At 42.8% G+C, this 23242-nt stretch overlaps 2 protein-coding genes across 2 annotated transcripts in view; one reads left to right on the top strand and one right to left on the bottom strand.

Annotated features, from left to right (window-relative positions):
- Positions 1–68: 68 nt before the first annotated feature.
- On the bottom strand, positions 69–15462 carry LOC139199311 (putative methyltransferase NSUN7). Its single transcript, XM_070828359.1, has 13 exons — positions 15438–15462; positions 15166–15309; positions 14419–14592; positions 12924–12982; positions 11673–11815; positions 11291–11443; positions 9467–9650; positions 8564–8777; positions 8236–8379; positions 7460–7561; positions 7084–7201; positions 4208–4328; positions 69–1001 (listed from the first exon to the last, which is right to left on the bottom strand). The coding sequence occupies exons 1-13, from the start codon at positions 15448–15450 to the stop codon at positions 69–71; spliced, it is 2502 nt and encodes an 833-aa protein (XP_070684460.1). The 5' UTR covers positions 15451–15462.
- A 7247-nt stretch (positions 15463–22709) lies between these two features.
- Positions 22710–23242, top strand: part of rbm47 (RNA binding motif protein 47) — a 31768-nt gene continuing 31235 nt past the window's right edge. Inside the window, exon 1 of the mRNA XM_070855012.1 lies at positions 22710–22882. The gene's annotated coding sequence lies outside the window, so the exon portion shown is untranslated. The remainder of the gene's footprint in view (positions 22883–23242) is intronic.

Raw genomic sequence — 23242 nt, 5'->3', positions numbered from 1 at the left:
CTGACTGTCATTTACTTGGAAGTCTTCTCCTTTGTGATCACACTTGACTCTGGTGTCACGGCACGTTTCTATAATCGCGGCAGAGAGACGCAGGAGGAGGATGCAGATATTTGGGCGAGCTGAGAGTGGGAGGCCCCGGATGGATGCTGAGAGAGAGAACCACGACTCCTGCTGCTCAGAGAGCTGGAGGACGGGGAGGAAATGGGTGGCAAGACCAAATCTGCAGGCTTGGACTTGTCCTGGGGCTCCACATCTTTCTTAGGTGTGACCACCTTTCCCCTCGCCTTTAGGGGGCTTTCTGCTCCTGCTGCATCCTTCAGTTTTTTCTCTGCTCTCTCAGCCTCTGTGTTGTGTCGCTGCACCTGCTTGGAGGCGGCATGGGTGATGGGTGGAGCAGGACGCACAGGGGAGGGAGCGCTAAAGACAGTCTGCTGCGATTTAATCGTTGCATTGTCACTCAGCTTGTGTGCAAGGGCTGTGATTGGAGACAAGTGGCTGGAGGGTTTTGCAGAGGACATTAATGTCAGCGTCAGGCGAGGTATTCTTCTCGGTTTACGCCTCTTGCGTTGGGATTGGTTGACTTTTCTCTTTGTTGGTTTCTTCTTGTGGCTTTTAGGGTGATGATTTGAGACCGTGTTTGTCCGCTTGGTGTGTTTTGATCTTCGTTTGGCCTTTCCTTTGTGCCCTTTCCTCTTCTTTCCTCTGTTTTGCCCTTTATCTTCCTCCTCTTCATCCTCCTTCTCCTCCTCACTGCATTCACCTTTCTTCGCCTCGTCTTCTGAAGGTGCGACTGAGTCTCGTCCGTTCACAAGCTCCCCTCCTGTCTGCCTCTCTCGGCTTGAGGGGGATGAAGGTTTGCTGCCGGCTGAAGCTACGCGATTCTTCTTGCTTTTCCCCTTTTTACCAGTTTTTGATTGTTCAGGAATTATTCCACCCAGGAGACCCTTTGCTGCTGCCCTTGCCAGCACATCCTGGACTGATTCTACCTTAGTGGGATCCGCCTGAAAAAGCAAGGGCAGTTAAAGATTTGATGTGGTGATACCACACATTAAAACTACAGGCCTCTGGGGTATCATAGCATCAAGGAGATCTATACAACAAAACAGGACGCTGTAGAAATGAGTCACAGCTTTAAAGTGAACCAGCAGATTAGGAAGAGGAAGGTGAGGTGGAGGTGAGATCGCGGGGGGTTTCATGGCTTTTACTTCCCAGTGGAGCAAAGTGTGGGAAATCATTTGAAAGGCAACATGGCAGTTATTGTCACAAGACACTTAGCACCTATAAGTCTCCCTGTGTGAGAAAACATGCCTTTAAAGATGTTTAGCAAGTGTCATGTTCACCAGGTTCACAATCTTAGGTTAGCGTGTTACTATGCTAATATTCGCTAATTAGCACCAAATTCAAATACAGTCCATGTAATACGTGGACATAGGCACCATAACGTCACCCACTGGTTTGTGGACTGCCGTTTTGATGCCACAAATTTTGCATTTTCAAAGTCACCATCTTTATTTTGGAGCCAGAAGTGATGCGGGATTTTTTTCCCTTGTCTCTGATTGGTTAGTCACATAGTCCCCACCCTAAAGCATACTGTGCTTCATTGTCAATTTTCCTGGGACCAAAATGTACTAAATGGACATCATGCTGTGTAGAGGAAGACTTTAAATTAGCAATTGAGACCATAAACACATCGGGAAAATGTTTACTGAGCTAATAATTCAAGAGGTAGGCTCATTTTCCCATAGACTTCCATGCATTTTTTTTGGAGCCAGTGGATTCACCCCCTACTGGCCATTAGAAAGAATGCAAGTTTAGTGCTCTTTGACTTGGCTTCACTTTTCAGATCCAGAGGACACTTCAACCACTTTTATTCATACATGAGTACAGCTGGGGCTGATGGGAATGCCACTAACTTTGAATGATTTGGTCATAAATGATTACAACCTGAGGGGAACATGAACGTCTGTACCAAAGTTCACGGCAGTCCATCCGATAGTTGTCAAGATATTTCACTAAAATCAATACATTTCAACTTTTATTCAACTACACAACAACACTTATTCAAGTGCAGTGGGCTTCATCCTCTGGGGACCATAAATGTCTGACCCAAACATCATGCCAATCCATCAAATAGAAGTTAATACATCTGACTAACATTAGCTGCTCTGACTAAAAATGCTGTTGTGTGCTGTGGCTAATACAGTGACGCATGGCCACATTTATCTTATATTAATAATTCAGTCTGGATGAAAGTGGCGCTAAAATAATAGAAAAGGAGTGAGGAGAGTAGTCGTTATATGTTTTACTGTATGTTTTTATATGTGTCTTACAGGGTGTGTGAGCATTAGGATGAACCGCTTCAGGACAAGATATAGCCAGCAGGTCCATTAACACTAAAACACACACACACACACATTCTGCTCTATGTATACTGATATAAAACACTGTCTTCATCTGCAGTTAAATTTAAATAGAGTAGAAATCCCTTTAAATCTCCTGTAAGCCTTTCTCTCCCCCGTCCTCCTCCCTCTGTCTCTGTCTTCATATACTGTCTTTCTAATGAAAGTTGAACGACATTCAGCATGCGAAACACTGGCAATCTTTTATTCACTCTGAAGGGGTTTAATCTGCCTTTACATTGTTTGTCATTTTTCTTGCTATGACAGCGTTATACACTTTGAGTCATTTATAAGCCTCAAAACTTTAATTATTCCGCTAAAATGAGAGTTTGTAATAAGATGGAGAAGACTACAGTATAGTGGAGAGAAGCATGAGTGATGGCAGCCTGTCACATGAATTTAACGGATTAAATATTTCACTGCAGTGACTTTTTTCTTCGCTGGGTGGATTGCCATGAAAATTTAGATGATGAATCCTGCTGACTTTGGTGATCTGCTGACTTTTCCTCTAGCGCCACCATTAGGTGGTGACATTTGTGGTTTTAATGAAATGACACAACATCTATCGCATAGATAGCTGTTAAATTTGTTGCAGACATTTAACAGCGGTGAAGCCTGAACCTCCCCTGTAGCGCTATCACCTGGTGAAAATGTTTATTTGTCCAGTACTTTGGTTTGTGACCAAATAACATGTACAAGTTCTGGCTTTCAGATTTCTGGACTCAAGCTCCTATCTGTTCCCCGTGAAGACGTCTGTATTCTTGTTTCTCCCTTTTGGTTTTTAAGAGACAGATTTCAGGGAGACTTCTTGTTGCCTCTCTCCTTCTGTCTCCTTCTGTCTCTCTGTGGTGTCATGTGTCTGTTTCAGATCCCTTTAATCCGTCCTCAAGTACACTTTGACTGCTGTGGCGTCGTTCATCTGAGCAGCAGGTTACAACCCCAGAGTCGTCTGTGTAGCTAAATCTGCAGCTCTGATGAAATCTGACTCACTCTGAGTGACTATCTAATTACTGCACTGCCACTGGACAGGTGAGCAAAAACAGTGTCTGTGTGTGTGTGTGTGTGTGTGTGTGTGTGTGTGTGTGTGTGTGTGTGTGTGTGCATTGATAAAAACAGACACACACACACACATATACACACACTGGCACAGTCCCCTCCCTGCACCATTTTTTCGAGCTGCAGGGGATCAAAGGAGCAGCATCTCATTTCCTTCTGTTGTATTTTTCTTCTTTTTATGAGTGGAGCAAGAGGGAAGAAAGAGGTGGGGGCAAATAGATGGAGCACCGGGGTGATGCAACGAGACTGGAGGGGTGGAGGGAGGTCTGGAAGAACGATACTGGGAATTATTCATCCATCTTTGGTGTAAAGTACTGAAATGTTTCAGCGGCTTGGGGCGTATTTCATCTTTAACTTGTCTCTTTTTTTTATGTAGTATTGGAATAATGCTGCAGTGTTTCAGGGAGCGATATTCTCTGTGTGTGTGTGTGTGTGTGTGTGTGTGTGTGTGTGTGTGGGTGTGTGTGTGTGTGTGTGTGCGCGCGCAGACAAGCAGAGCTGACTGACCTCCCAGCAGACAGACAGTAAAAGAGTGCAGCCTCAGCACTACTGGAAGGTCTCATTGCAAAGCAATCACAAAGCGCTCACACAAACACAGCACCCAAATGCACACACACACGTGCACACACACACACACACACACACACAAAATCTCTGTTCCCCCTCCATCTCTAAGCACAACCTTGCTCTCTACATTTCTGTCACTCTCCAATCTCCATGTGTCACACATTTTCCCCTTTGTCCTCCCTCACCTGTCGGGACAGCCGCGCTACGAAGCAGCCGTTGGTGAACTGAGTTGTTTCAAGCCTGAAGAACTTGGACTCTGTTGTGTCTCCTGACTGGGTTTCATCTGGGAAAATTGGACCATTCACCCTGAGAGAGCATGGAAATGTTATTACAGGGTGCCATATAGCATTTAAACACAAATTCATCAGCGTCCCATTAATTCAGAAAAGTGTTACAGTAATGATTGGCACTTTCAGGAAATTATACAAATATACCATAAATTATTTTGACAGCCACGTAGGCCCGCAGAAAATGTTTTTTTTAAACTGTTTTGAGCGTTTTCAGGTAACTTTTTGAAAAGTTTTTGAAACTGATCTACAAACCAGCAGGTTTTACATGAAGCACAACAATCAGCGCTTGGACATACAGCAGCTCAAGGTCAACATCAGTGCAACAGTACACCTGCACACCTCGGTCCTGCAGGTACTCAGCGTATCTCTAGACAGACAGCTCAGCTCAGAGCCCCGGGACAAGCGTGTTTACAGGCCCCTGCACGGCCAGCTGTCACTGCTGGTTCCTGTATATTGTACATCTGGTGTGACTTCCCACAACATTGGATATGTTAGCAAACGTTGGTTAACAAATCTCAGCGGACCAAACACTGTTAAAATATGGAGATGATGTGCTGATATAAACATTATTCACATTAAAATTCTCGATGAAAAGCTCTTTGTTTAAACAAGATACTGTGCACGCTCGCTGTCATTTGAAGCAGGGAGACCATTCCTCCACAGCTGGATGGAAACTAAATAAGTGTGTGAAAATTGAGGTCCGGTGCATTTTCCTTTCTGGGGCGAGTCCAGAATTTGTACTTGTGGGGCTATTTTAATGAGCTTAAGCTCATTAGTTATTAGTGTATAATTTTCATTCAGGTGCAGTGAAGTTCTGAGGTGTTAAAGAGCAACTTTACCACCAGTCAGGGTGGACTGACAAACCCTGCAGTGCACTTCTACCTCACTGCTGCAAGATGAGAAGGTGAAAGTCCAGAAATTGGCAAAAACAATATTTTTGGTTCCTGTTAATTTCCTCTTTAAACTTACAAATATGAGCTGTATTTATACACAGAATTAATGCTTTTGGGGCCTTTTGGGGCTCCAGGTCAAATGCTCTTGCAGGAGCCAAAGATGTCAGGAAATGAAGAGGCAATGACACACATATAATCACACATAAAAACAACTGAGCAGTTCACTGTGTTTGTTTCACTGCTACTTCCTCGCTATCCCATTCTTCCTCCTAATATTCAATTCAAGAAAGGAGGAAATCACTTCTCCTTCCTACTTTTTTTTGATGGAGAGCAGCCTTTCAGGCAGAGCAGCTTGGTGGCAGTTTGGAAGATAAGCATGTGTGGGGTGTTAGCTGCTATTGTGCAGTTCTTTGGAGCGAACTAGTGCCAACTCTTCTGAAAACAACACAGGCAGCACGGTGCCACGGTAGATCTGTGTTTTCACTGAACAACTACTGCAAACAGAGGAGAAGCAGCTGCCGATCGTCTCATTGCACATTGGTAAGTTGATAAAAGAGCTTATGCGACCAAATAGAATAACATTTGGATTTCTTTGAGGGGATGGATGGTAGAAAAAGAGCTGTGTGGAGCAGCAGGCGTGAAACAGACTCTGAAATCTTCTCCACCCCATTCACCATGACTGCAGGATTAACTACTGTCCCCACAGCAACCACCACTGATCCTTTATACTGTCATCAGCCCGCTGACTGTAACCACTCACTCACTCACTCACTCACTCACATCTGTACATACAGTATGCATGCAGATATGAGACACCCTGTCATATTTACACCAGACACACCGTATTTACTCACTCACTCAGTGATGAAGCTCACCCCTCACTACGTTTGGGCTCTCCAGTTAGATACGCATGCAGATGTTGAATGACCAGCTGCTGAGCTGAGCTGTTTGTCTATGAGCCTGTGAATTTAGCCCACTGTAGTAGTCGTTTCTCCTCTGTAGTTTCTCCCTCAAATCTTAATTTGAGGCCAACACACAAAAAGGGAGGGTTTCATTCTGATTTTACGTTTTAGTTACTGCATGGTGCACTATGGCTGATGTTCAGCGTGACTGCAAATGTGACTTACTAAACAACTACAGCTGCTTTCACTACAATTTGTACAACCACATACTTTACAGATTAAATGTTTAGCCCTGTTAGTAGTGCAGCTAGCATTGTTGGATTGCCATGACATTTTTTGCACAGACATTCATGGCCCCCAGACGATGAATCCTCAAAAGCTTTAGTGATCCTCTGACTTTTAGCACCAACAGTAGGCTGTAATATCTCAGTAACTACTGGACTGATTGCTTACCGTGGCTGTGCTCTCTTAGTCTGGTTTAGATTAGAGGTTGCAGGTTGGTTTTATAAAATGATATCCTGTTGGTTTCAGTGTTATGTTTAAGTTATCACCTTGTTGGATGAGCATGAATACAATAATCTGACCGTCTCAGTGACAGTGAGTGTACAGTTACTCAGCTTCAAAGTAAATATCCAATTGATGTAAACTTTAAAGCAGGCGAGCTTAGCTGTGAGCTGCCAATCACCTGTCACTCTCCGTCACAGGGTGGTTGGGTAGCGGAGGGAAAACAGGGTCTAAATGCCTTTAGGCTCCTTTAAATGCTCCTCGACTGAAAACGTCTTATTGTTTCATGTATGGCCTGTGGTAGAAACAGTACAGGGCTAATTCCTGTTTTCACTTTACATTTGAGGTTTGAGCCTGTGGACAAGTAATGAAAAGTGTGATTGCATAATTAAATACTCAATAGACAGAGAACTATCACTTGCACAAAGAGAGGAGTGTGTGTGTGTGTGTGTGTGTGTGTGTGTGCGTTTACCTGAAGGGCAGCAGTTTGGGGTGAGTGTGTGCTTTCTCTAACACTCTTTTCACCAGCTGTTCATTTTCCTCAGGATACACTGAGCGTGTGCAGTAGACCACCGTCTGAACCCTTGGGACTGACAGATGGAGCAGAAGAGAGAATACAGTGTACAAACAATAATCCTCTATTCTGGTCTCGGAGTGCCGACATCTTATCAACAGTGTACACAGAAGAAACACAACGCAATAAGAATACAACACAGACAACTTCTCAGGTGTGTGTTTATGTGTGTGATCAAAACAATTTATTGAAATGTTCAGTGTCTTTCATTGCCTGAAGAACCTATGTATCTCTATGTGTGTGTGTGTGTGTGTGTGTGTGTGTGTGTACTCACAGGAGAGAGCGTGTGCTAGTAGTCGTGCCTGCTGAGTGGCCATTATGTGTATTTTGCTCTGGGATACAGAACCGTGAGACAAGTCTGGCAGCAGATCCCAGTCTGGCAACAGAATGAATTATTATTTTATCATATTTGGGAAATTGAATAAAAAGGCACCACCTCTTCATATTACCATCAGTATTTCTAAAATATTTGATCTTCTATTAGTATTATTTTTTGCACTCACTCTCAGTTTCCTTTAGTAGCTGTTACTTTCCCATCTCCTACCTCCATCCACAGTAAGTGTTGACAGCTGATTGGCATTAGTTAGCTTGCGTTAGCTTACAGCAGACACTAACAGGTTTACTGAAAGAAGGACAGGATGATAGCTGCAGAGAATTGTGTCTGTTTGCACAGATTCCTGCAGCACAATCCATCCCCTAAGACTGCAGACAGCCAATCAAAACTGTAATTATGACTCGATAAATGTACACATAATGAAGAAATACAATTTCTATTGTATTTTACTTCATTTCTTAATTTGATTTAATTTAATTTAGGCATTTTAAATCCCCCAGATGTGGCCACAGTAAAAAAAAATGGCACCAAACTTGTCCAAAGTTTCCATAAATATAAGTCATAAACTCTGGAGGTTATTACCTACAAGACACACATGAGATGGAGGCCTACTCAGTTTTATTTGAAATGGGGGCCTCACACTTTGTCAGCAACAGAAAACCTCTGTTCAGCTAACATGTAATTTGCGCCTTTCCTTCGTCCCTGATGTGACGTACCTCCGTGTTCACTGTGGATGGTGGGCACGGGGTCGTTGAGGGCGGAGGATGAACACTGAGGCAGCACTATGACGACCTTTAAACGCTGGACGGCGGCGTCCCACTCATCCAGACCACAGAACGCTTCTGACAGGACTCGCACGTCTACATTGGACATGAATTCAGATCAGGAAATTCATGCACATGTCCAGCAGGTGTTCATATAGACTGAAGTGGAGATAAATGTCCAACATGCATAACATCCATTTATCCTTTGTCAATCAACAGACTTTTTTTTTTTTATCTTTTTGGCTTTTCTTTTTCTCTCTTCAGTCCTTCAATCACTCACTTTTGATGTCCATTTCTGTGAGTAGTTCTTGTATCTCCTCTAAGTGTGAAGGTGTGTGATCAGCACCACACACCAGCACTCGGCCAGAGCGGGCAGCAGTCACGACAGCTATGTGAGCCACAGTCAGAGCTGAGAAAGACCCCACCGTCATCACGTCACCGCTTTCAAACAGGAGGGGGCGTAACACGCTCACCGCTACGCACACACTCCTGTCCTGCAACGAGAGTGCACACACAAGCGCAAATGTTAGTTACACATGCGTGGAGGACTTTTTGGTAACAAAACTGGACCCTCCAGCATTAGCAGCAGACTGTTTCTACTCAAAATGACGGAGAACTCAATTCTTTAACTCAGCTTTGAACTTCACATCACGACAGTAAATCCAACTACAAAGACCCTTTAGTAAAGAGCAAAACTTTGAATCTATCTCACAGCGGTAAAGTGAAGCTTTAATTATGTGTCTACGAAGGACTGTTCATCAACAATGGAAGTAATCCTGTTTATTTAATTTGGCAACTTCCTCTGAGAGTATTGGGGCCTTTGTTGTGCTCTTTAAGGTAATTTTGCTCTCACTTATCCTAATGAAGAAGAGTAATCTAATAAAGTGGACATACAGAAAACAGATTGTTCTTGATGCCCCATAAGTAGATGAACCAGGAGACTGGGGTTCTTTGTGATGAATGATGAGTATCTGGATTTACTTTGTTGGTGCACTTCATTGTTTAAAATCTATTTTTACCCACTGAAAACACTCTGGGGTGAGCTCAGTCTCAGTCTCTTAGAGTCACTGATATCATGTGCAAACCATGTCTTTCTAAAGTAGTTTTAACTTCACGTCTACTTCAGTTGGACTCTATCCACCTGAACTCTAACACCTTACTATACACACACATTCATACGTGCCTGTGTGTTAAGTACATGTGTAGCTGTGAGGCTGCTGTGTCGGAGCAGAGCATGAAGCTGTTGGGAGAAGACGAGCGTGTCTGGACAGAAGGGGTCTCTGCAGAACGTCGACTCCCCGAGGTCGGACATGTTCTCCACTTCACACAAGCCAGCACTTTGCAGGGCTTCACACACTTCCTCAACACTACAGAGGAGCGGGGAGATAACATGTTTTCTGTTAGATTCATAGTTCATTGTGGGGTCCCACATGCAGTACTGACAACAAATATTGTGACTCAAACGCATCAGTGACCAAATTAAGTGTTTCTTCCACCACTGTTTGATGAACACTGCTGCAGGATTCAGCTTTACATTGACAGCCACAGGAGCACTTCTTACCCTCAAGCTGCGAGATTGCTGAGCTTTCCTGTCTCAGATATGCCCCTGTGAACTTCACTGACCATTAATTTCATGCTGCAACCCCCCCGGCACTATCAGAACCAGTCACTTTAAGCTCACAGTGTACCAGTCGTTTTCATTGTTTAACAATCTGTTAAGTTCAAGACTGCTCTTCATCCTGACATCATGTGCTCTTTGGTGTATGTCTTAGAGCAGGGGTGTCCAAACTACGGCCCGCGGGCCAACTGCGGCCCGTGGTCCAATTTTCATTGGCCCGCAGGAAATTCTAAAAATGTATTGTAATACGGCCCACACATGGAACTTGCGCTGGACTGTATTGCACTTCTTAGTCTCACCACTAGAGGAAGTAACTGTCTTGAACAAGGCAGTTTCCGTACAAAATGAGTAATCAAAGAAGAAATTAGCTGCAGGTGACCCAAAATGGCAGAATTAAGGAAACGTAAGAGAGCAAGTGAGTGTAGAAAGTTTCAGATGTGGTGTGCGATGAGAGCACAGCTAATAACTAATGACGATCACTTTTGCTTTACGGAGGAGCTGCTTGATGTTAGCAGTCTAAAGAGCACCATGATGGGTGAGGATGTTTTTGAAGCTGTGCCAGATGCAGTTGGCATGATGGGACTTAAATGGGACGAGCTGTGAGGAGGTATGACGGATGGGGCTCCAGCTGGGACAGGCGAGCGCAAAGGAATGGCCTCTACGGTGTCCGCCGAGGGGCAAGAAAGTGGAGGTAAGGCTGTTAATTCGAGCACCAGGGCTCAAGCACAGACTATTTCAAGCTTCCCTCTCTGATGCTGAAGCTGGTGCTGGTGCTGGGGGGCTCTACCATTCTCATGTGCGCTGGCCAAGTCGTGGCTCTGTGCTGCAGTGGTTTTATTCCCTGAGATCAGAAATGGACCAGTTTTGAATAGAGAAGGACCTCTTCATAAGCTCAGTGACCCTCTCTGGTTGGCATTTTAGTGGATCTCACTGATCACCTTAACACACTGAACAAGAGCCTACAAGGCTGTTTTTTTTCTTGAATCATATTCAGTCATCAAGCAGAATTTACCTACATTTGATTGATTTTGCCAATTTTAATCCACTAGAGGTGAGGCGATATACATCACCTCTAGTGGATTAAAGTTAGCAATATAGCTCACTTCTAGTGAGTAGCTCAACCCTTTGTATGTTTTTCTATATGTGGCCCTCAGTGAAAAAAGTTTGGACACCCCTGTCTTAGAGCCTGCTGGCTTATACACAAATAGACTGAAAGTGGAGTCTGGAGTGTGCCACAAAGATGAACAGAGGGGAGTTATTGACCACAGAATAGTCAGTCATTTAATAAGCTCAATATGTTCTTAAATGCAGACACAGAGAGCACAAAAAGACTTGGACTGGCTCTTTCTCTGAGTGTGTTTGAGTGTGTGTGTGTGTGTGTGAGCGTGCCTGGTCTTGAGAGTATTGACCCATGCGTAAAGTGGCAGGCGTTTTGCTCTGTGCTGTTTGGTCCTGACAGGATCAGACAGAAAACAAGAGACGCTCTGCAGACTCTGTTTCACTCTGCAGCGAGCTAGAGATGCTGCCAGCTTGGTTTTACACCTGTAATAAAGAAACACACACACACGCACAATACGACAACTGGAGTCATCGTAAAACACACATTTTCATTTCTCTGATTTCCAGATTAAACTTCCTTTCATTCAATGAAATTGTTAACATACAGCAGATAAAACAATTTCAAAGTTGCATCTGACATCTGACATCTGACAACTCTTAAATGAGGACATAAATAAAGATAATAAAGACATTCACACACACACACGCACACCTCTGCAGACTGTTCTCCAGGGCCCTGACTTCCTGGAGAGGCTCCTCCCCTTCCTGCTCCTTTGTTGAACGTTCACGCGACAAAAACCTTCGGTCCTGGAAGTCGAACAGCATCACTATCGCCAATGGCAACAAGTCGCTGGACTGCAAAACATGACCACATTCTTCTTCACCATCATCCTCATCCTCATCCTCATCCTCATCATCATCACTGTTGTATAGATCATTAACATATCTTCAGTTATATCGTAACTGCCCCTTTAATCTTAAACCTGCATTCATATATCCTGTCACTTGAGGGCAGTGGAAACAAACTGTAAACACATATCACCTTTTGAGTTGATATGTTGAACTCATTAGCAAACATTTACACCTCCAGCAGTTCTGGAGCAATGTTATCATTTATATGAAGCTGTATTTCCATCCACTTGCTGAATGTAAGCCCGATATTTGCTCCATTTTTGGTCTCTACCAGCTGAAGAGGGGAATATCTGACTCTTTTGTTGCTCAACGCTCCGCTGCATTCACCAGCTAATAACTAATAGTGTCTGCCTGCTGTTTCGCGTTGCTGTGTTTTTTTTTAGAGCTTACTACAAGCAACCTCTTTCACGGTACATGTGATCCCATGATAACATCAAAATATTGATTATGAATGGCTCAAAGAAAATTAAGAATGAAAAGCACATCTTTTCTCACACTCCCCTTTCTCTCCTTTATGGCCATGTACAAACTGTCCCTCAACTCCTAGCCTAGCCTTATGTTTCAGTGTGTGTGTGTGTGTGTGTGTGTGTAGTATGTCTGTTGCAGTCTTACTAATGACCTGTCAGCCTATTCTCTGTTTCACCCATCCCTCAATAAAGTCATCCTTCACACACACACACGCATGCAATCACGCACACAGGCGTGTCCCTTTGTGCATGTATGTGTCACCGCACGGTGTTTTATAGTGTCGTTTACGGTCTCTCAGTTGGAGGGTACGTCTGCCTTTCTCCTGTATGCATCATTTGCCACCTATAACCAGCCAGACTACATACGGATCTGAATACAAATGGCCTTTAACTGCATCCCCGTCTCCCTCAACACCATTTTACCATATTCTGATGGAGCACATTCATATGGACAGAGAGACTGCAGCTGCTTTATTAGAAGACAGATAACTCCCAGACAGTTTAACAGTCAGTGAGTAAGTGCTGAAGTGTTTTTAATCAGTTTTGGGTTGGAGAGCACTCGTGTTAAACCTGGTAGGACTCACGATATGCTGAGAAGTGTGGAAGCAGCTGTCCAGGATGATGTCCTCTAGTAAATCTTGGTCTAGGAGAAAAACCATGTTGTTAATGGAAAGAAAAGACATATGTAAATATTAGTTGTATTTCATATAAGACACATTCAAACTAATGAAGAGAAATCTTGGCTTGGTTCACTTAGATTCCAAAAACATATGCCTACTCATAGTTTTTGCCTTAATTTGAAGATATCCGTTAGAGAGATTTCTGCCTACAGCAGAATATTTTAGTTATTGCATCAAGGAAAAGCTGCATTTACATTTTTGGTCTTTAAAAAAAGTGTTTTTGGTAATCTACATAATTCATAGACTTTGCCCTCAATTTTCATTGGGACTATTTTTTGAGTAGAAAGCAGAATGAAAAACTGTTACAATTCACTTTATTAATCAGAATTAACATTGCGTCTGATTTTTTTAAAACACTACTGTTTGACTTTTTTGGCCACAACACACAACACTGATAATTCATCATCTCCTAAAGTTGCTCTCCCTATTTGCTTTGCTTTTATTGCTGAGAAAAATAAATCTCTTTAGCTGCCAAATGCTTCACTGTGTTCATCAGGTAGTCACTGTCTGGTTATAAACCATTTGCTGCTGGGCTGGTAGTGTGCACCAGCTTTATCTTTATCACAGCTTTATTTATTTATTTATTTGCTGAAAACAGCTGCCTGCTGCTGCTGGAAATGATATTGATAGAGTGGTGAGAGGGAACCGAAAACCTAAAACCAAAAGAAGTTAAAGTTTTCTGTGGCTTTATTCATTATTATTATTATTATCATTATTATTACCAAAGCATGTGACTCCTTTCACATAAACCATATTTGACCCATCATTTATATGAAAATACTTACTTGCAGCTTTAAATCTCATTTTCCTCTGAACCACAAGTCTATTCAAACCCAGTGCACTGAGGTGGTGGCAGACATCTCAGAGAGCAATATCTTCAAATATGGCCAAATAAAATCAAAACTATCTGCATGGCTAGATACCAGCCACCCCCTACATGTGCAGTCAAATACTGTGTGTAAAACTGTGTGCACATGTGCCATGTGCGAGTATGTGTGTGTGTGTGTGTGTGTGTTCATGGCATGCACCGTCTAATCACCTCCCGTGCAGACATCTGCTGTACCTCTAGCTCAAGTAATTTGCAGTCACACAGAGAAATTAAATGTATGACTATATACTATTTAATCTACTGTGTGCAGTTGAAGCTGCAATTCAAAAGTGAATATTGGAGTTGACACATGCTGCAGCTCCCCTGCTATTCATTACAGAGATAAGGCTCCCTTACAGGAGGTGGGCAGGGGCTGCAGAGGTTGCAGTGGGGTAGATCAAATTCATTTTCCCCTGACTTTATGTTTAACAACAGTCCGTCCTCTCTAGGCAGAGCGTGTTGCTTTACTAAAATCTAAGCTAAATTACAATGATTACTAAAAAACAACACGAGTGACTTCAGTAATCATACATTTGAGTGTGCTGAAGGCGAGTTTGTAGGCCTGTCTCTGTGTGGTTTTGTCTCCGCTCTCTGGTAGTGGTGTGTCTGTCTTCTTCTGGTAATGCAGGTGTTGTTGTGTGACTGGCTTCTCTGCTCGCAGCTGCTGGAAAATGGCTGCTGCTTGCAGGTAGGCCTGATCTGAGACTGCAGGAAGAGTGTCTGAGGAGAGGACGGGGAGGGATGGGTGGGGGGGGTGATGATGTATTGAGATGGATAAGGGAGGGAGGAGAGATAATTGAGATTTGTGGAAATGTTAAAGTAGATTGTTGTTGCAAGCTGGAAAGGATACAAGGAAATGTCATGAGACGAGGGAAGAGACATCAGAACATCAAAGCAACGTGAGATGAACACGGAAAAAACATCAGGGAGGAAAATGTATAATTTACAGGGAATGCCCTCAGTCTGTTGATACTGTAGGTGCTCCGTCCAAAACAGTAGGAGGTTTAGATATTGGTGTGTTGCTTTGTATTTTCTTCTGGCGTCACCTGGTGCGTACAGCTCATCTATAGGCGACTGAAACCTGAGGCCACACAGGTATATCTGAGAACCTGGTCTTTCCTTTCACAGTAAAAGCTCTTGGCTTTCACCATCACACAGCATGTTAGATTAGTATACAACCACTTATGAATCCTTACAATGTACTGGTGAATGGGGGCTGAACACTTGAATTTAATTAGATATCCTCAATATGAGATAAGATTCAGATCTGTATCTCACCCGGTGAAGGTGAAGATGAATGAAGAGGAGGAAGAGGAGGTAGAAACGAGCGGGGCTCCTTGTTGGTCTCTTGGTCGTGGTCTTGATGTGAGATGAGGATCTCCTCTGTCACAGAGCTCATATTCGCAACCTCGCTGGAGCCCACTGCAGGTGAAGGGGACAGAGTGTGTGTGAATGAGTGTGTACTGTATGTTCGCACATTACTCATGTTACTCACACACACACACACACACACACATACAAACAAGAAAACAGCAGCATAAAGATCTTACCTTTGTCTGCCATGCTCTCAGCAACAAACCAAACACTTGTCGAGCTCCCGTAAACACTTCAGTCTGTCTCGTGTCTTTTCTCTCTTTCATGCTCCTGCCAGCTTCTGTTCGACCAACGAGCATCTAAACAGACACAAACAGTGTTAGAGTACGAAGTTTAACCTGAGCTGGGCAAATGTAAATAAGACACATAGCGTTAGTCATGGCTGACATGTGATCCACCCTCCAGTTTCTGTGAATGTGAGACAGTGCAGCTGTAGGCCGCGGTGGGTAATTGGGCTCCTCCTGGTGCAATTAGGCCTGTTGGTCAGATACATCAGCATGAATAAATAATGAGCCACTGTCCGACCCTGGACAAAGGTCCACCTCTCACTGACCTGCTTCACTCATCTATGTGCAGCTGCATCTCACACACACACAGAAATATGCAGTAACAGTAGACATGTCTGCAGGATGTGGTCTGAACCAGCAATGTGGGTGTTGGGGTGACATCACTTGACTTGACAAATAAGAATTGGCACATGAGGATTAACATCCAGAAGTGCAGGGACCACTAGCCTCTAATTAAACTGGATTAATTGAGAGAAACACAGAGAGAGAGAGTAATCGGCTTTTACAGCACTCATCAATGTTTAAGCACAAAGTTGGAATTGACCAGAAATGTGCATCGTGTCCAATAATGCCATGTCAGAGCAAATGGAATAAATTAATGAATATCAAACAGCAGTGATTTAATGAGTGTGAAGCAGTTTCCTGCCCTCCGCAGGAGAAAGTCCTCCTCAGAGGAGCAGGACTGGGAGAAAAGGCTACAGCAGCTTAGTGTAATCTGCATAGACGATGATGGGCTGTTTAAAATTGCATAGCTGGTCTTACCTTTGTCATTCAGAATCCTCCTCTCAGGAGCGAAACAGCTCATCTTCTCAAAGAAATGCCGCCTGAGCAAAGCCTAACTATTAACCACAAACTGCTTTTTTCTGCTCTAAAACTCTCCTCCTGCTCTGCATTCGGTATCATAAAGTGCCCCAATGAATTAGAGTACTTCACACACTCATCACCTCTTTGTCATCTGTGGTTGCGTCCTGTGGCATGCCGGCCGGCCCTGAGTTTGAAACACCATGGCAACAATATGATAATGAAGAGCCTTTCTTCCCTGTGACAGATATACAGTAAAAATACATTATGCACTCTATATAAGACAACTTTTAACATTTAGTGGTTATCATCAGGTATTGTCAGTGGAAGACCTCCTTTTAAAACCTTAGCTGTAATAGACCGGTACCTTTCTTGATCCTCTTTCACGTTCCATTTATGAGGAAAGAAGTAGAAATAACCAAACTGATCACTATAAAGAAAAGCTGCATTATGTGCGTGTTTATTTGAATATGTTGGTGGATTGTGTGTTCAGTACAGTGTCAGACGAGGTGGGACCAGGTGAGATCTTTATTCAGATTGCACTGCCTCCTCAGGAGCGAGGCATCAGACAGGCAGATCAGACTGAGGCTGTCCCCTACTGGCCACCACAGTGTTTCACATCGCAGCCAAGTGTCCCACCAGAGGTGATGATGCCTGAGAGACACATGCTTGTGCGCAGAGCTGTGTTGGGATTTAACTAAGTAAATTAGGTTTTGTACTTGTGTAGAAATTGTGTAGAAGTGCATTTTACTCCACCACATCTGTGGTTACTAGACATGTTCTAACTATATTTTTTCCCACCATTCCTGTTCAGTAAAAACCACGTATTTGATGATTTTTTGAATTTTTCAGATAAACTGAAGTATTAAATGTTTATTTAGGGCAAACTCTGGATCAGCAGGACGTGACAGAGCTGAAAACAGGCATGAAAAGCTGACTTTTTAGCGATAAGTGGTTCTCACAGGGCAGCAACGCTACAAACATATATTGATCTTGCAGACCATGATGCGTTGCTGTAGATTAAACAGTGTATACAGTAGTTGAAATGAATACAACCTTAAACATCTACAGCATTAAAATGTTACATACACATCAATGCAGCTGTAAAAAAAACCCCACAAACATCATATATAGTAATAGTAATACAATAGTAAAACACTTTCTGCAGGATAAGCAGTTTTACTTCTGATAGTTTAGGTATTATGCCGATAATACACACTTTTAGTTGAAATAAGGGATAGAATGCAGGATTTTTGTGGTATTTTTACTTAAGTGAAGCATCTGAATATTTCTTCCACCAGTGTGCGGCTCACCAGGTGATCAAAGTGCAACACCGCCTCTTGGAATATGCGTAAAAGTGATGTTGAAAGTACAATATTGGTTCCCACAGTGCCTTCACACAGAATTTATTATAGTAGCCAAGAATTTCACATGAAAACTTGCTCTGACTAAGTTAACCTTTAACTCTTGCCAAACGTAATGAGGGTAGTGTCATCTGGCATGCCACAACAATGTTAATGGTTGGTACTGGTTTTTAAAATGTACTGAACTAATTTATGTAGGTCTAAAAACAAAGTCTAAACTTAGTTGTCCGTCCTCCTCTTCGTCACGATGACTGCTTTTCGCAACCAAAAAGGATAAATCAGCTAAAAACTTTCTCATTTCACTTGGACAAAAGCCTTTAATCCATAATCATTATAACTCTAAATCTACCACAAAACACCGTCTTGTTTAAACATGTCTGGCAATTACCAGTACAGTATGCAGGAGTGGGACACGTGGACCTGCAGTATCTCGATCCTCTTTTCCGTTTTTATTTCACTATAATGTTCTGTTGTTGTTTACGTAGTGCACTATACTCCACAATTAAGATTTTATATGAAACAATTGAATTCACTGACTGTGTTTTACTTTCCATCTTCTTTTTTCTTCTCTTCTTTTCAGACACTGATAGGTATTTGCCACTGAATGTCTTTCTCATGAAAACATCCATTCCTCCAACACAGCTCTTCCATTCATTAAAGGACCCGGTTAGCCAATGTTCAGACGTCAAGCTGTTTCTAGCTTTAGGAAAAAAGAGTGGCTAATAAACATGAATAGTGTTGGACTTGCCCGGCTGATAGAAAAACTCTTAAACTCAGTGGGGATCCTACTTTAAAGTGACACCATAAATCAAAGGTTTGTAATGTCGGTATCACACCAACAGAGGGAGACATTTTACTGGCTTATGTCGGAGATACAGACGTATTGCTTCAATTTGTAACACGTTTCAAAGCCACTTTCTGGCCTCTATTTGATCTGAGTGCTTGGCCATTAAGAATGTATGAACCTGACTCTTCATATCGGTCTTTCTGCGGCATGAACAGGGAGCAGACTAAGCTCGGCTCCCACACATGCAGAGATGAGCCGAGTATCTAAATTAGTAGGAATGCACAGTGAAGAATAGCACAAAGATGATTTATTTTCTGTAGTTTACTGGCTCTTGTTAAGCTTCAGACTTTGCTCGAAAAAGCAGGAGGGGGTTCATCAGTGTGTGGAAAAACCTCAGTGAGCTTTTTGGGGCCAAATGAGCCTCACTTCTCCACGGGTGAGAGTACAGCTGGAGAGATTATCCCATCCAACACGCGTCATCAATGTCGCCTCACAACAGGGCTCCACTCGCTCTGTATGTGTTGTGTTTGTGTGCATGTGTGTGGGTGTGTTTGTGTGTGTAACGGCATATTCAATAATCGGCCCGGTTGGAGACGGCGGGTCGTGCAGCCTTAAGCCGACCTGGAATTTTCTCAATAAAGGTCTAATCTTTACGGGAAGCTGTACAGTGCTGGAAGGAGTTTCTCCTCTCTCTCTTTAATCAATTTACAGACACACTCACAGCAACGCTTTTCAACCACACTCACTATTTACACTTTTCTTTTACATGTGTGTGTGTGTGACCTTGAGTTGACCTTGTGCAAAAAAGGGTCAAGTATCCTGCATTCTGTGGCCAAAAGTGTGCAGACACCCAAACATTACACCCATTTGTAATTGTTGAACATCTCATTCCAACACCACGGACATTAACAGCCTTTACTCTGCTGGGAAAGCTTTCCAAAAGTGCTCCCACTAGGCCACAACAGAGTAACTGAGGTTGGGAAATAACGGCTGGCTCACAGTCAGTGTTCTAGTTCATCCCAGAGGTGTCCGATGGGGTTGAGGTCGAGGTTCTGTGCAGGCCAGTCGAGCTCTTCCACACCAAACAGTCATTGCTCTATGGGCCTCACGTTGACACAGGAAAAGCATCTTCCCCGATCGCTTGTCACAAAGTTGGAAACACTCTTTTTGCAACTATAACCTTATGAAATCAATCATCTATTAGGACTCCACGGACTGATACTGATGAAGAATAATTTGTTCTGGATGTGCAGAATGAAAATGAGAACTTTCCTACACTGAGTATGGAAATTTATATTTATAAATTTATAAGCATTTTAGTGGAGCTCATCATCGTGGGATTTGATCACTGTCACTCACCAAGACCCAATTAGAATCTAAGAGACCCACATCTCTCTCTCTCTCTCTCTCTCTCTCACACACACACACACACACACACACACACACACTTTAACTATTGAGGCTTTGTAGAGAATGCTGCTTTTGTGTAAAGTACAAGGTCAGAACTTGACAAGAAACGCTGTCGCTACATCACAGCCAAATTTGTAAGTGATCTATTTGTGTAACAAGAGAGAGAGAGGCACGGGGAGAAAGAGAGAGAGGGAGAGAGACAGAGGGAGAGAGAAAGAGAGAGAGAGGGAGAGAGACAGAGAGAGAGGGGGGGGGTGACACAGTCGAGCAAATTAAAATCAACAAGGTCCACAGCAAGGCCACTTGATATAATTTCATCATCATAAATCCAGTTCACCAGCAGATACAATAGTAATATGATCCAAGTTTTCCTCCTTTCTCAGTTTTCCTTGCAGTGTGTGTGATGGCTTGATTGGGCCCACTTGTTGCAGGTGAATAGATACGCTGCCCCGTCTCTTTGTGTGTCATTGTCGGCCGTTCAGAGTACCAGCGGAGGGTTTTTTTTCCTGGGAATCTCTGCTCGCTGTGTCTCAGGTCTCTCTGTCTATTGTGTAGCAACCAGGGCAGGGTCTGAGCTGCTTATTGTGGGAAGAGTTTGCTTTTGTTTACACCCTGTGAAAAGGCTGCATGTGCACGTCTGCAAGTCTGTGTGTGTGTGTGTGAGGGTTTGTGTGTGTAAAGTTTCTGAAAGCTATCATTAAAGGATGATTCGGGTGGAGCCTTATTAGTTTTGACCATCATTTCTGCAACTATCAAAGGAATAGTCTAATATTATGGTAAATCCATCATTGGCTTTTTCTACTGAGATATGGGTGAGAACATTCATACCACTCTTTTATCTATATGATAAATATGAATATGACACAAAAATAACTGAAAAGTGCATGAAGTCACTGCCTACGTGTTTCTGTCTGTTTCCACTCTTTATGCTAAACTAAGCTAACAACCCGCTGGCTGCAGCATTAGGAGCAGCATTGATTGAACGAGAATATGTGTATTTCTTAACATTCATCATTGATATATAATGGCTTTGTGTTCACATAAGTAATTGGTGGGATCTTGGAAAGTGGCAACATTGCTAAAAAGAAATCTGACGGGGCAATAAACATGAGCTGAGTGAAAACGAAGGCTAACCGAAAAATTATTACCAAAACTGCCCGTTGAAACCATCCGTCACAGGTTACAGAGGGACATTGTGGCTAAACTTTGACCGACCGTACTTAATGTTGTGCACACTCATAGTTTTCCTCTGCAGTCGGCAGGAACACTCGTTTTTCTGGTTTACCAAGAAATAAAGCAGTTTAGATAATCTGGCTATGGGAATTTCTGCAGTTACTTTGTCGTCACAATCAATAGAAACACTGACCTTAACAACAGACATAATTAAGGCGTTGAGTTGTAATAAACTAGAAGTATCCTTTAACTGGGTCCTAATATCAACAATTGTACCTCCCTAAGAACTGTATATCTTTACTGGCGACCTCATACTGTGTCCTGAGGTTTGCATTGAAACGCCAACCAATAAAACAAGCATAACATTTTGAACAATCACGCCCCACCTATCAAATAGAATTACTTTTATCTCTGCAACTGATATCTCAGTTCACTGGTTTGTGAATGATCCCTGCTGGCATTTTTCCACAACCCGGCAAGTTGTTTCAAGTGGAGACAGTATTATAAAAGAGGAAAGATCATCTCCACATTCGCCAACTTCTACATGAAATTTCGTCTTGCTCCAACTTTTATTGATCAAAACCAACTAAAACTACGTGCAATCCGTGGACAGCGTGCTTCTGACACCTGTGCGATGTAATCTGATATAAAATATCCAAGATTTTCTGTCCAAACAAACTCTGAAATGTGCCCACACAGTTACTGTACATCTTACATTACTGTTCAGTGGTTTTATCAAACCACTGCACCATGCCAGGGTTCATGTAAGTCCTGTAGCGTTTACCCTGCTGGTAACTGTTTATCAAAGGGCGCCAGAGTCAGAGATGCTTTCATTCATCTCTGGTCAGTAGTTATACTGTTAGTAGTAGTTTAGCAGTTTGTGCAGATGACTTTCAACAGGGTGCACTGTATAAGCTTGCAACTTTAAAGAATCTCTCTGTAAAGGATGGATGGATAACCTGGATTCATTTAAGCAAGTCTCCTCAAGTGGATTTTTATACTTCAGCAGTAAGAGTGAGTAACTTATATTCATTATCATTCATATATGTATATATTCATTGGGATAAAAAAAATGAAAAACACTGGGTATTGTTGTCCTGAAAATGTAAATAGACATCTGCCTATCTATCTGCCTTCAAACAGTCAAATCTCAATGACTGAACACCAGTAAACCACTTTACTGCTTCCACATGTGATAATAAAGTGAGAAAAGTTACCTGTAAAAATATTTTCCATGATATGTTTGGATTGTCAAAGGTTAACTGTGGACTCTGCCTCCCTCTGTTACAGCACAGATATTCAAACTTAACTCAGTATTATATGAGCTTCTGTATTTGCAGACTTTATAAAAGGCCTGCGAGTTCTGTTAAGTAAGCATTAAAGTGAAATGTATTGAGCAACACGTCCAACGGCCCTGGCCTCCTCCCAGCCAGAGTTCAGCCGCTGTGTTGAAACGTTATTTCTCTGTGTGAGCACGTCTGACTCAATCTCAGTTTCCTACACACACACATACACACACACACTCGAAAGTTCCCTACTGTGTGTACAGTGTGTGTGCAGGGACTTTATCTGAATGTATGCATGTGTGTGTGTGTTAGTGTGTGTGTTGTTACTCTAAACAGAAATCCAGCTTCCTCACTTCTCTCTTCTGTCCTCGCTCTGTTAGTTGGCTGACCACGGATGTTACTGTTCACCTCTCTCTCTCTCTTGCTCTCTGTCGCTTTGACAACTAGCTGTCACGAAGACGTCGCACTCACCACGCACCTGAGATCAGGAAGAAGGAAGTGCAAGGAATTCAGGTAGGCAAACACACACACACACACACACACACACACGCACACACACACAGTATGCTGAATGAGAGGTGAATGCTGGAGGTCTGGAGTGTTGAAACTTCTCTACATGATCAAACAAGTAGGGTCTGAAAAGAATAAAGAGTGGGTGGGGAGACAAAGAAATATGGAGGAGAATAAGAGACACCAGTCAAACCAGTGTACATTATTTTACTTTCAGTTCAGATTTCTGTTCAGATCAGATCTGTGTGAGTGAGTTGTTATTACTGAGAGTTGTCATTACTGTGGGGTCTATGGACGTCAGCGGAGCGAACAGTGTAACTTAAAGACAGCGTGTCATCGTGACATCAGCGGTGCATAGATTTG

The sequence above is a fragment of the Pempheris klunzingeri genome, chromosome 3, assembly GCF_042242105.1.
Source record: "Pempheris klunzingeri isolate RE-2024b chromosome 3, fPemKlu1.hap1, whole genome shotgun sequence".
NCBI lineage: Eukaryota > Metazoa > Chordata > Actinopteri > Acropomatiformes > Pempheridae > Pempheris > Pempheris klunzingeri.
Note: the sequence above shows the minus strand (reverse complement) of the source record. Positions and strands in the feature narration are given on the sequence as shown.